At 33.2% G+C, this 14557-nt stretch overlaps 1 protein-coding gene across 1 annotated transcript; it reads right to left on the bottom strand.

Moving 5' to 3' along the window:
* Positions 1 to 10392: 10392 nt before the first annotated feature.
* Positions 10393 to 14289, bottom strand: LOC131660803 (probable xyloglucan glycosyltransferase 12). Its single transcript, XM_058930134.1, has 5 exons — positions 12892 to 14289; positions 12486 to 12794; positions 12008 to 12298; positions 11797 to 11910; positions 10393 to 11449 (listed from the first exon to the last, which is right to left on the bottom strand). Exons 1-5 carry the CDS (start codon positions 13666 to 13668, stop codon positions 10820 to 10822), a joined length of 2121 nt encoding a protein of 706 aa, XP_058786117.1. The 5' UTR covers positions 13669 to 14289; the 3' UTR covers positions 10393 to 10819.
* Positions 14290 to 14557: the final 268 nt, after the last annotated feature.

Below are 14557 nucleotides of genomic sequence, written 5' to 3'. Positions count from 1 at the left end.
ATTTAAATTAGGAAGTTTAAAATTAAAATATTTAAACTTTTAGTTAAAATAATAAACAAAATTGATTATCATATTTAATAAATAATTTTGTAATTTAAAAGCGTAAAATATTTACTTTTAAGTAAAAGTATTGTTTTTATAAAAATAATAATTATTAATAAATTAACACCTTCAATATAAAACTCGCCTTAAGCCTCTATATCGGTTGGGCCGGCCTTGTAGATGACACATGCCTTTGGGAAGACAAATCTAGAGACATGTGAACTCTAGAAGTGGATTTTTTTTGCATCAATTGAACTACCACTAACATGTGGTCGCTAGTGTCAGACTTTCTCCCTTCGAGCAGATGGAAGTTGAGACACTCTACCGTGCCTCAATCGTTCTTAATTTTCAGCTATCTTACCTTTAGTTTAACTAGATAAAATATACAAAACCAAACCCAAATGGCAAAATCAAACAATGCAGACAAAATCAAACAATGCTAGGAAAATAAGGAAGTGCACTTCCATATTTTCTTGAAACGTAGAAATTGCAACAACAAAAAAAACACAAATGCCTCATGCCCTATGCTCAAAATGTCAATGCATACCTCAACAAACTATGTATTAGGAGTCTTACTACAACTAATGTACCTTAAATAACCTATTTAGTAATGCGTACATCACAAATCAAGCAAATGAGAGAAATGAAGAAGCTTATCATATATGAGAAGTGGAAGCTCTTGGATTGAGTGAACTTGAGTAGTGATTCATAAACCTCTTAGATTAGGCACAAATGTTGTAGAAATTTTGAGCAGGGTTGAAAATGGTGGATTTGGGGGGCTCTCATGCACAAATGAAGGGGTTTTGATTAGAGAAATTTTTGCTAGAAATGGGGAAGGGGGAAGGTTTGAGCATTGTTGTACATATTTTAAACCTCACTCCATGTGTTCTGTTGAAGTTTGATGTTCCAAATCTTTTTTGGAGTGATAAAGATGTTTCCTACGACCATCTTCGAATGTTTGGGTGCATGGCTTATGTGCATATTCTAAAGGATGAGAGATGAAAATTTGATGAGAAGTCGAAGAAATGTGTGTTTGTTAGGTATGGACTTGATGAGTTTGAGTATCGGTTCTTTGATCCGGTTCAATTGAAGCTTATTCATAGTCGTGATGTCGTATTCATGGAGGATTATACCATTGAAGACATTGTTGCACCCCAATTTTTGAACACTGAGATCCCACCATAACATAAATATTAGGATCATCATTGTCATCATTATCATCATGCATTTATATTTTATTAACCCAAAATACAAAAAAGTTTGTTGTTTGTTGCTTGTGTTCCAAGATAGGAGACTGCTCAAGAGGAAGCTAAGCAAATCAGGGTTTTGAGACCTACAAAGAAATTCAACACTATTCCATGATTCAAAGGGTTATCCAATCAAAACCAAGGTCCAAGGATGGGTCAATGCAAGATCAATCACCTTCAAGTTCATCAGAAGCTCCAATTAGGGTTTTTGACCTAATTTCTATGGAGGGTTGACTTTTAATCACGAGATGGTTCCAAGACTCAAAATATGATTCAAGGACATCCAAATCAATGTTATAGTCCATTCACATCATTCATTTGAAGAGGAGATCTTGACTCATTTGGAGATCACGAAACTTCAGTTCATCTGGAAAAAGTCAATTGTGCAACTCAACCTTTGTCTTTTGAGGAAAATAGTCAACCATGGACTTTTAAAGATCCAAATCATCATCATATGTATATTGAAGACATTTGATCAAAGAAAATTCCAAGAATTCATCAAGAATCAAAAAGTCAACAAAAAGTCAAAGTAGGGTTTTAAGTGTATTTTAACCTAGTTCATGGATCTCAAAATTTCACCTACACAACTCAAAAAACTCCTAACATGAAAGTTGTAGATCTTGGAAAAATAAACAACTTATCAAAATGGAACTTTTTTCAAAAAGTGATTATTTTGAGAGATATGGAATTAAGAAGATAACTTTAAAAAAAGACTTAGAGAAATTTCAAGTGTTTTACTTGGATTTTTTCTTAACTTTATGGCCATTTTTCTCAATGATCCAAAAAGAGTTTGAGGAAACTTTCAACTACTCATTTGAATTATGTAGCAAGGGCTTTCCAAATAGTTTAGTAGCATGAAATTTCATGGCTTGATCATGGAGATATGATTTTGACAATAAGGCACCATAAACATGGGGAAAATGAAGAAGTTATGAACCAAAACCATTTCAAATGCAAAGATTCCTTTCTTGCAGCCCATATAACTTGTTTAAGAGGCTATAATCAGAAGATTACACACTCTTTAAGGCTATGATCCAAGTGCTTAAGCCATTAACCATTGAATCATTCCATTTCAAGCCTAAAGGTTACACTTCCATTATAGTAAAGTGACTTTAATCACCAACAACTCTTGCATTGAGCTCCCAACTTGTTTCTTCTATCCCAAAAGCAAATTGAAACCAATAAGAAAGCCTCTAAGTTCATATCAAATTCCTTGCAAGCATGCTTAAAGTTTGTACTCACCATGGGAACCATAACTTTCTCATTTCTTCACAAACAAGCAAGATGGTACACAAGTCACATGTGAACTTAAAACTCTAAACTTTTGCAATCCACAAACCCTAATTCTTTCCTATAAATAGAGGACCTTGCCTCTTGGATCACTCACACTAGAATTCTCCAAGTCACTACCTCACTTGAAATTCTCATTTTCCAATCTATGCATTTTTCTAGTGATTTTGAGTTCCAAAAGTTTTGGGTGTAAACCAATGGTTTAGACAACTTCTAAACATCATTTAGAAGGTGTCTATACCTTCCTTAGCCTCTCAAACACTTTCCAACCAAAAGTCACTTTTAAACCTCCATTAAAGAAGCTTTTAAGCTCATAACTTGCCATTTTCCAAACCAAACACTTCAAAACCTAATTGTCAATTCAAATGGCTTCTATTAATCATTTAGAAGCTATCCATAACCTCCAAACATAAGCCAAACACTTATAACCAGAAATCACCATTCAAATTTTCCCAAAAGTGAAGCTTTGTACCAAAGTGTGGAATTTGAATTTCCCTCGTAAATTTTGAGGCCTTTTGTGTTTGTTAGTTTCTAAACATAATATATAAGCTAACCAAATACCTTCACTTGATCTGGAAAATCATTTCCATAGCTCACTCACCATAACTTTTCTCTTTCAAGGTGAAATCGTGTTTGTATTTTCAGGTACTTTCAAGCAGGTCTAAGCATTGAAATAGATTCATAAATGCCCTAAGAAGCTTTTAGAATCATCACATTGCTTCTGGAAGTGGTACAACAAGTTTGGAAGTTTTTGCTCCAAGAGGTAAATTTTTGTGTTTTTTACGAATTTATTGCACTTATTTCTACTTCCATGATTGATGATTTTGAATAATATGAAAATAATGAGGTAGATGTTTGTTTGTTCTTTAAATTGAAATTTGAATCACTGAAAATGGTTAAGAAATGAGAGAGATATGTGAAGTTAAAGTTGACATGTTGAAACTATTTTGTGTTGTTGTTTTGTGATTTTTTTATTTTGGTGCCATCTTCACATCCAGATATCTCTCTTAGCTTGCATCCTTTTCAAAATATTTGAACTACAAAGTTGTAGATCTTACTGAGATATACAACTTTCATGTTTACACTTTTCAATTTCGTTGAGAAACGAGAGAGTTATGGTCGTTTGAAGATGACTAAAAATCTGAAATAAAATTGCAAAAATGTGTTCTTTTTGTTGATGGCTGGTTTCCTGGGGTGACGTGGTGCGCCCTGGTTGGTTGCTGTTCGTTTTTTGTCGCTTAGTGACTTAAATTGCATGTGACGCATTGATACCAAGTCACATGATTATGTGACATTTTATTTCATTTCCTTTACCTATTTTATTAAAATACTTTTATTTATCAAAAAATTCCAAAACAAAATCATGAACTTACTTTAATGTCTTATTTATTTTTTTATGAATTTTAATTTCATTTTAATAATTAATTTATTTTATGATCAAATGTGTATTTTCTTTGAAATCACTTTTTTATTCAAACTTTGGAAAAATCATAAAAATAGAAAAATTAAGTTTTTTAATTCCTTTTTTTTTGTGTTTTATTTAATTAGTGTATTTTAATACCATGATTAAAAATCCCATAAATATTTATTATATCACCATTTAAAAATTAATCAAAAACAAGTCTTTTAATATATGAAAAATCAACAAAAATATGTTTCTTTTTGAATATTTCTCTAAAGTGACTTAGTATATTTTTGTTGATACTTGCTTAGGGTTAGGTTAGAGTGTCTTTCGCTTATCTATGTACCCTTAGACCATTTCTCCTAAATAAATTGGTATTTAACAATTAAAAATTAATTAGGTTTAGGTGTGTGTTTCAAAACCCTAATATTTGAAACCCTAATTCTAAAAAACCTTAGGTTTAAAATCCTAACCAAAAAATTTGCAACGTGTTGATCTTTGTTTATCCATGTTTATCTTTGTACATACTTGTTGATTTTAATCAATGTCTTGTACTTAATTATTAATCTTTGTCTTGTACATATACTTGTTGATTTTTATATCCATGTGATTTGTACTTGTTATTATTGTTTATCTAACCCCATGTTTAATTATCACATTAATTATTCATCATTCATACATAATTTGAAGCCAAGGATTTAGATACATCCACCTCTTGTTTATTAACAATCACTTGTTTGTTTTTGTACATACATGAGGTATTTATTGTTAATTGTTTAAGATTGGTGTTTTATCCAAAGGATGGGAATGATATTGACTAAATTGTCAAGGTACTTAAATTCTTTTCCAATCTCTTTTACTTTTGTGTTAAGTATTTTAAAGCTTTTGACTTGTTTATGGTTTAGTATTGTTAAAGCTTAGCCAAAAACCCTTTTGTTTTGAAACCTTGGTATTGAGAATAGAATTATTCTCGGTGATACTATTCTTGATCCATTGATCTTGTTTTTAAACCTTGGTGTTAAGAGATGAATTATTTCCGGTGAAACTTCTCTTAACCCATTGACCTTGTATTTTAAAGTTTGGCCCTTTTTTGATTTGTTTTAAAATTTGTTAAGTATTTTAAAGCTTAACCTTTTAGAACTTGTTAGGTATTTTAAAGCTTGATTCCCTTTTCAAAATTGTTAAGTATTTTAAAGCTTAACCTTTTAAAACTTGTTAGGTATTTTAAAGCCTAATTCCTTTTTAATTTGTTAAATATTTTAAAGCTTAACCCTCTTTATCTTATTGGGTATTTTAAAGCATAATCCCTTTTTAAACTTGTTAAGTATTTTAAAGCTTAACTCTCTTTTAAAAACTTGTGAGTATTTTAAAGCTCACACCCAACAAGATTTTGGCCACTTTGGCCCCCTTTTTCCCTTTTTAAAACAAAAAAATGAACCACAGAAGCCCTGACTTTCCTATTGCACTTAAGGGGTATGTAGGCCTAAGATGCGATATCTTATCAAGCTCACTTTTAAAAACCTTCTCTTCCCATCCCCACACTCTATTTCAAACAAGTTTTTCATATGGGTTTTTCACAAAAAAAAGGTATTTATAAGCAAAAGAAAATAACACAAAAACAAAAAGGTTCCCATGGAGTACCATGGATATGAGGGGTGCTTAAAACCTTCCCCTTGTATAACAAACCTTCCGTAGCCAGATCTCTGATAAGTTTATTAGTTTTGATTTTAAAAACTTATGTGAGTTGTATTCGCTCTTTCACCCATTCCTTTTTGGAAACAATAAAGCGTGGTGACGACTCTGATTAGAACGAGCTAAGTCTTCCCATGACTCTAGCCTCACCAAATTCACCGCTACAGACATCGACAAAGTTGAGAATAAAGATCCAATTTTTAAAGATGAGGAAATGGTTTATACGGACTCAGCTACTAATGCTCCTACCCCTATCACTTTCGAAGATGTTCCAATTGAAAATCAAGGTATGGATTTGAATGTTGATAATGTTTTAAATCCTAATGATATTGTTGATGTAGGAGCTACGGAAGACGTTGTTTAAAATGAGGTTGATCAAGAGTTCGAAAGTGTTGAGAAACTAATTACTTCTAATGAGTTAAGGCGGTCTACTCGTGATAAAAGGCCTTTCGTTCGATACCCCTCGAACGAGTATGTTTTTCTTACCGACAGTGGATAACCCGAAAGCTTTAAAAAAGTTTTGGAGGATGGGAACAAAAAGGAGTGGATGGATTCCATAGAGGATGAAAAGAAATCACTTTGTGAGAATAATACCTTTGATTTAATGAAATTGCCAAATGGTAAGAGAGCATTGAACATTAGATAAGTTTATCGGATTAAGTAAGATGAGTGTATTTCTCAAAGAAGATACAAGGCTTGTTTGGTAGTAAAGGTTTTAAACTACGCGAAGGTGTTGGTTTTGGTGAGACTTTTGCTCCGGTTGTGAAGATGCAATCTATTCGAATGGTTCTTGGGCTAGCCACTACTCTTGATTTGGAAGTATAGCAAATGGACGTAAATACGGATTTCCTTCATGGTGATCTACATGAAGAAATTTACATGGAGCAACCAGGTGGATTCCTATAAAAGGGAAAAGAAGACTATGTTTGCAAATTGGTTAAAAGTCTTTAGGGTTTGAAACAAGCACCTCGCCAATGGTATCAAAAGTTCAACTCGGTGATGATTGAACATGGGTACAACATGACCAAGGTCGATCATTGTGTGTTTTTATGGAATTTATCCAATTGTGATTTCATTATTCTCTTACTTTATGTGGATGATATGCTAATTATTGGAAAGAATATTTCAAGTATTAAAGAGTTGAAAAAAACATTGAGTGAATCTTTTGCCATGAAAGATTTAGGAGAGGCTCAAAAAAATCTTGGTATTGAAATTGTTCGAGATCGAAATTAGAAGAAGTTGTACTTTTCACAATAAAAGTATGTGGATAAAGTCCTTCGACGTTTTAGTATGGATAAGGCTAAAGCAGTGAGCGTTCCACTTGCTTCTCATTTCAAACTTAGTAAAAAACTATGTTCATCTACGGATGAAGAAAAATTGAGTATGAAGAACATTTCATACTCATCGGTTGTTGGTAGTTTGATGTATGCTACGGTTTGTACAATACCTGATATTGCTCATGTCGTGGGAATGGTGAGTCGTTATCTCTCAAATCCGGGAAAAGATCACTGGGAGGCCGTGAAGTGGGTAATGAGATATTTGTGTGGCACTTCGAATTTGAGACTAACTTTGGGATGCAAGAAGCCTATGTTGAATGAATATACAGATTCGAATTTGGCTGGGAGCTTGGGTGATCGAAAATTTACTTCGGGATATATGTTGACTTTTGTCGGGGGAGTTGTGGCTTGGCAATCAAAGTTGCAAAAGTGTGTTGCACTCTCTACTATCGAAGTTGAGATTATAGCCTTCGTGGAAGCTCCAAAAGAGTTGTTATGGTTGAGGAAATTTGCATTGAAACTTGGTGTGAAACAAGAAAAGTATGTCTTGTTTTGTGATAATCAAAGTGTCATTCACTTATCGAAGAATTTCTCCTTTCACTTGAGGTCGAAGCGTATTGATGTTCGTTATCATTGGATTCATGATGCATTAGATTACAACTTTACAAGTTGTTGGAGCTGGAGAAGATTCACATTAATGACAATGGTTCAGATATGTTGACAAAAGTGTTGCCTAGGAGAAAGTTTGAGATTGTCGTATGGAAGCCGGATTGGTATTGCCATCCAACTAGTCGGTCGGGGGAGCTTGTTGGTATTTCCCTCCTATTTGGAGATGCTCAATTAGATGTGGGTTAATGACCCATGTGTGTAGAGTAAAAGAGTGCAGTAGCGATAGTATTCGCCATTGAATGCCTTGAATGTGTAAATCAAATATTAGAAATATCATTAGCACACTAAATCTCTTCACCATAAATGTTAAAATATTGAAAGTTATCTTTTTAGTAAGTAGCTTTGTCCCCAACAGTTTGGAGATCTTGTGTCAATTTTAAAAATTGGCCCCCATAAAAAGAAAAGTAGAAAAATAATAGAACAAATTGATCCTTTTTTAATAAAATAATACAATTAAATAGTAAAAATATAGACATCAAGAATCTAACCATAAACATTGGAGAAAAAAAAACTTTTTTACCTCTACACTAACTAACTTAAATTTCATATTATATTAAACAACATTTATATATTTATTTCAAATTATAATTTGTAAAAAATTATTCATAGGAAGCACGTCCACTATATATTCAAATCATAAATATGCATACTCAATTCATGTATAATCTTGTCACATTCACACCTCATATTCATATTAATAAACCTCCAATATATAAGTGATACCTCGCTCGAAATACATGTATTCTAAAACATGTCCATAGGGATGTTAATTTACCTCCGTTAGTAGAGATTTCCGTGAAGATTCTCTGTTTGAGGTCTCTAAGACGGGGAATTTTCCTCTATGGGGATGGAGATTGAGAACAAAGTCTTTCCAAAAACACTTCGAAAACAGGGTTGGTGTAAATATTCCTCGCTCGTGGAGTCCTCGTCCCGCCTAAAATAACATAATGTACTTAATTTATATATAATTATAAATTATTATATAAGTTTATTTGTCATTCCAGTGACTCAATACGTTCACCGATTTGATATCTGATCCGATTTTTAAAACACCGGTCATGACACTTAATATTATAGATTAAATATTAAAACAATATATTTATCATATAGGAATAATCTCTAAATTTCTCGTTGGTTAGTTTTTAAAACTTTTATTATTTATTTAATTTAAAATAATAAATAAATAACCTTATTAATGGGATGGCATGAATGTTAGAGATTCTTCAGACTCGTGAACACGAAATAAAAACTATAATGAGAATATATACTTCACCCCGCCCCTATTGACATCCATAATAATAATAATAATAATGTTAATGTTAGTAAGTACTCTTCTAAAAACAATCTCTCCAAAAACTCTAACTCCGCCCTATTGACACTGACATCCTTAATAATGTTAATGTTAGTAAGTTCTCTTCTAAAAACAACCTCTCCAAAAACTCAAATACGTTGAATCCTCTACGATGAAGTGCAATCTGATTTCACAATTATTTTATTTGCTAACCTTTTTACAATAATCCTACAATTTACTAGGATTCCCTAATTCGTGACATTTAAGCTATGGTTGAATGGATGAAAAAGAACAGCGCATACTAGAATATAACAATGAAATAGAGCATGGCAAAATAAAATATAGATTTCACTTCATTATTTAAATATTTTATTAATAAAATCGGATGGAATAAAAAAAAAATAGATGAAATAAGATAGAATAGATTTTGTCAAATCTAAACAATAGAATCACATTATTAAACATGACATTCTATTTCTTTCCATCACATATCATCAATCCAATCAGCCCTAAAAAACTCATTCTTTATCAAAATAAAACGGCTTTAAACTAATTCGTACCATAAAACCGATTTGTAAATATAAACTAGTTCTAAATTAATTTTAAACCAAATTGAAATCAATTTAAAAATTAACTATTAATAGCATTGGGTTCAATTTTTTAATCATGAATTTGTCAATGAAATTGGAGGTCTTAGCATTTAAGAAACATATGTCAATGAAGTTGGATTGGCAATTCCTCGTGTTATTATTGATGTTATTATTGAGGGTGATAGTAAAGATGTGGTTGATGCTACAATGTACCTATATTTCTTGACCGTTTAATCAATGCTGCAATGAATTAATCATATTTCCTCTAAAAAACAAAACATATCATGTGATCCATCACGTCTCAACCAGACAGCATACAACATTTGTCTAACTACCATAGGATTTCTTGAGGATACTACACTACTATGTAACCAAACCAAACCATAGAGTTATTAATATTATACAATGAACCTATCCACGTGCTACCAGACCAACCTAGCCACGAAATTACACCATTCATTTATTGTTTTCACAATGTAGTACATGTTTTGGCTGTCTCAAACTACATTTACCTAGCAGTACTTGTGCCTAAAATGTGCATATGGTCCCTTTCTATCGGTGCACTTCAAATTAAACTTGGAAACTTCTACTTCAATTTTCCTTTTCATAGAGTACACTACAATGTCCTAACACTGACTCACTCCACAAACTCAAAAACTCACTGACACATTCATCATAACCATCATAACAGCTTCTCTGTGTTTCAAGTAAATGAGTGCAACAAAACACTAGTGGCAAAGTAAAAGCTAGGATTGGACCACTTTCAAATTTCAATTCCTATCGGTGCTTCCTAGTTTTATCTACACCTCAACAAAACTAAAATTCTTTAAGATTTAACAAGGATAATAAACTTTAATTAGTAAAGTATTCTATCTATCTGCAAACAAAGCGGTGGAGAATATTGTTTCTTATGTTTCTGTCAGTAAAAGTTTTGAACCACAAATTTTCTTACAGAAAAAGAATGATCCATCAAGAAAAAATCCACATAAATTACAAAAATGAATTAGAAAAAAAAAAGGGTAAAAACATACACATTTTTGAATGAAAAAGGCATCAAAATCTTCTTTTTCAATCCATGGTGATGATAATAACAGACTGTACTCACATTTTTGATTGAGTTGAATTGAATTAAGCAGCCTGAAGGGAGAAGCATGAGCAAGCAAAAGAAGCAGCACTCTGAGCTCTCTCAGTAAATTGTTGTCTCCATGATTCATAGAGCTTTTGCTTTTTTTCCTTGTATATAACTAACTAACTCCTCATGCATGTTTCTCTCTACATTGTACAGATTCCAGTTATTACTCTGCTATTTTTTTTTTTTTTCAGTCTACTTGTTCACCAATCAAATCTAGACCCACCAAAAGGAATGATACTCCTTGGAATAACAAGAAGTAGAAGTGAATTCCTTGAGCTGAAAGGAGACTCCTTGCTGAAGCTGTTAAGAGTAAACAAGCCAAAGCAAGTTCCTTCATATACATTTTATTATGTTTTTTCTTCTTTTTCTTCGTCACGTTTTCTTCTTGTTTCCTAATTTCTTCTTTCATTTCCTCGAGATCAGGCGCTGATGACCCTCTTTGATGCTTTGGTTTCTCGATCAATGAAGCTAGATCGCCTTCCGATGAACGGCCGGATTTCTTAGTGACGACCCACTCGTACGCGCTTCCGAGCTGGAATAGGCCTGAGATCATGGCATTGAATTTGGTAACTGACATTGTGTTCTCGAATAGGAGGTATGGTACGATGAAGGGAAAAGCTTTTGGTGCTGGAAGAATGTTGAGAAATGACATGATTGCTGGGATGTAACAAACAACCCATGCAGGAATTTCAGCCTCTGGTACGAACATTGTCATTGGAAGAATTATGCAAAACAGGGTGAATGAATAGAATGGTAACACCAGTTTTCTAAGAAGGAAAAAGAGAAATATCATGTTGAACTTCTTCCATATGCTTATCTGCAAAATAAAACACAATGTATATCCATAATAAGCACAAATATAACATTATGTTATCGCCTAAATGTTGAAGCGGCTATCACTGTAGTCACCGATGTATTTAGATTACAAAACATCACCATGTGTGTTTTGTTGGTAATTTTACATATCAAATTGACATAGAATACGCATTTGAGGATCAAACAAATTGACATGTTTGAGGACCAAACTAAGAAATTATCAACGCATTTATATTTATGTATGTTTTCCGTAATTTTGATTGCCACACCTTACGCATTTAAAGACCAAAATGATGAATTTCCATAATAAAAAAAGGGCCTTGAGTCTTTGAGAATTGAGATACACACCTTGGCTCGTATGACGTCCGGCAAACAAAGGCGAAACAACTGCATTGGCCCAGAATGCCATCTATGCTGCTGTTTTCTGTATGCTTCGTAAGATTCAGGTAACTCACATTGGCACTGGAAGAAGCATTCACAACTTTGAATCAGAAAATGAATTAGCCAAGATAAACAAAACAAACATTTGGTTTGTGAATCAATGTGTTATCTGCATTACCTCAACATCATTAAGGAAAATGAATTTCCATCCATGGAGATGAGCTCGAACGGCAATATCCATATCCTCCACAGTAGTTCTCTCCAACCAACCACCAGCTTCTTCCAAAGCTTTTATTCTCCAAACTCCAGCAGTTCCATTGAACCCAAAGAAATTAAGGAAAACACCATTCACTTGTTGTTCGACTTCAAAATGGAAAGACAAATTAATATTCTGCAACCTTGTTAAAAGATTCTCATCCTTGTTCACAAAAGACCATCTAGCTTGAACAAGTCCTAATTCGTCATTATCCTGCAGTATCACCAAGTGGATCCAAATCCAATCAATGATTAATTAACTAATTAATTATTAACCATATAATACCAAACACATGACTAATCTACCATGATTTCCTCAAGCTACACGACAACATATATCAATAATTCAACAACGACAAAGCTAAAAAGTAACCTAAATGAATCATCAAACAATTTACTACCTTAAAATGAGGAACAGTTTTTTTAAGGAAATCTGGGGTAGGTTGAAAGTCAGCATCAAAAATTGTAACAAATTCATAATCCTTCACATAGCTACAATTCATTGCAGATTTCAGATTACCAGCCTTGTATCCATCCCGAATCACACGGTGTCGGTACAAAATGTTGGCACCTTCTTGTTGCCATTTTTGAACCTCTTCCTTAATCAACGATTGCGTTATCGGGTCATCCGAATCATCAAGAACTTGAATCAGAAAATTCGATTTTGGCCAATCCAAATTACACACTGCAGCAATAGATTGTTGATAAACCTTAAAAAACACAACAAACAAAAAAAAAACATCATTAATTACATCACATCAACATAACAACAAGAATCAACAAATTTAACAGACACAAGAAATTTACCTCTTTCTCATTGCACATGGGGATCTGAACAAGAACCATAGGGAAGAAACCCTTTTCTCCAGATTCAAGATCTAAAACAGCAGCACCACCTTTTGGAACAGGTTTGATTTTCTTAAACCGGATCCAAAAACAACCTAAACAAAGAACCAACCTATCTACACTCTGAATAAGGAAAAGCACAATACAAGCATTTGTGAGAAACTGCAAAGGTGGAGCAAGATAATCAACACGAACCAAAACCCATCTAGCATAAAACCAATCAAAAACATCCTTAACCCCAAATGCCGGTGCCCATAATTCAAGATGCGGAGCACTAAAATGCCAACCTTTAAAATAAGCAACCACCTCAAAAAACAACATAAACACCGACAAAGATAGAAACACTTTTATAAACGTATAGAACCTACTTTTCACGGTAGGGTTTTCCTTTTCCCACCCACCATCACCACCACCACCCTCCGTGTCGGTTTCCGCGTCCGTCCTCCCGGAAGCCACACGGCGTTTCACGGCGGAGACAAGACCGTACAATGCAGGGGCTATTGAAGTTAAACAACCCGCAGCTCTATGAGCTTTCAAAAGAAGAACCCAAGTAAGCTGTTTCGCGTTTTTCCCTCTTCCTTTGTCTCTTGAAGAAGGGTTTGTTGTCATGAGAATATCTTCCTCTGAAGGACCTTCGAGTTCAACCATGGACCAATTCGGATTCTCCATTTTCACAACCACCGGTGTTCCTCTATGACTCTCTTTCGCTTTCGCACCCCAATTGAATAAAGGTGCCATTTCACTTTCTGATCTCAGAAATCTCCCAGAAATTTCTCAGAAATCTCGCAGAAATCTGAGAAATCAAACCTCAACCAACAACAAGACAAACAAAAATAGATGAAATAAAAAACAATGCTAGAATCTTGATCTCATTGTCAGAAAACGAGATGAAAACGAGAAACAATGACGGTGAAAGACGCGTGGAGGAAGAAAGCAAAGCAATGCGTCGCGAAAGAATTGTGACATTCGGAGCAAATCTATACGTGAACAAACTGTTTGTTTATATTACTGAGAGAGAAAGAGAAACAAAGAAAAGAACACTATGTTTATGTTATGACCTGTTTGGATGACTCCAAAATCTCAACAAAACGGGGTTTCAAAAACCTTATAAATTATAATAACACCTCAACACGTTTATAGTTTCGATTCGGAGATTTTCCTTTTCCTTTTCTTTTTTCATTTTAATTTTCATTTTCATTTTCAATGAAAATAAAAATTGTTATTACCCAGGAATATTACCCAGAAAGCGCTTTTATCCGTCAAACATAACAAATAAAAAAGTGCTTTCAATTATGGGAAAAGAAAAGATCAATCATCATGCATGATTCATGATCATCATAAATTAAAAATGATAGAGTTAGTAACAATATTAAATGCTATAATTGATAAAAGTGTAACAAAATCAAAAACCATGTAACACACAATTTTTCCTTTTTTTTTTATTGTTTCTTTTTTTTTTCAACAACTTTTTTTAATTTACAATAAACATTCACAACAACCTGACAACTGGAGCCTTACATTACAACAATCTATTCAGAAATAATTGAAATTTTATTTATATTATTTTTCTTCGCCATTGAGATAAAAAAAAATCAAAAGCTTTTATTGTTAATTACTAATACTAATC

This window comes from Vicia villosa, linkage group LG3 (genome assembly GCF_029867415.1).
Source record: "Vicia villosa cultivar HV-30 ecotype Madison, WI linkage group LG3, Vvil1.0, whole genome shotgun sequence".
NCBI classification, from domain to species: Eukaryota; Viridiplantae; Streptophyta; class Magnoliopsida; order Fabales; family Fabaceae; genus Vicia; species Vicia villosa.
The sequence above is the reverse complement of the archived record's forward strand: the minus strand, read 5'-3'. Positions and strand labels throughout refer to the sequence as shown.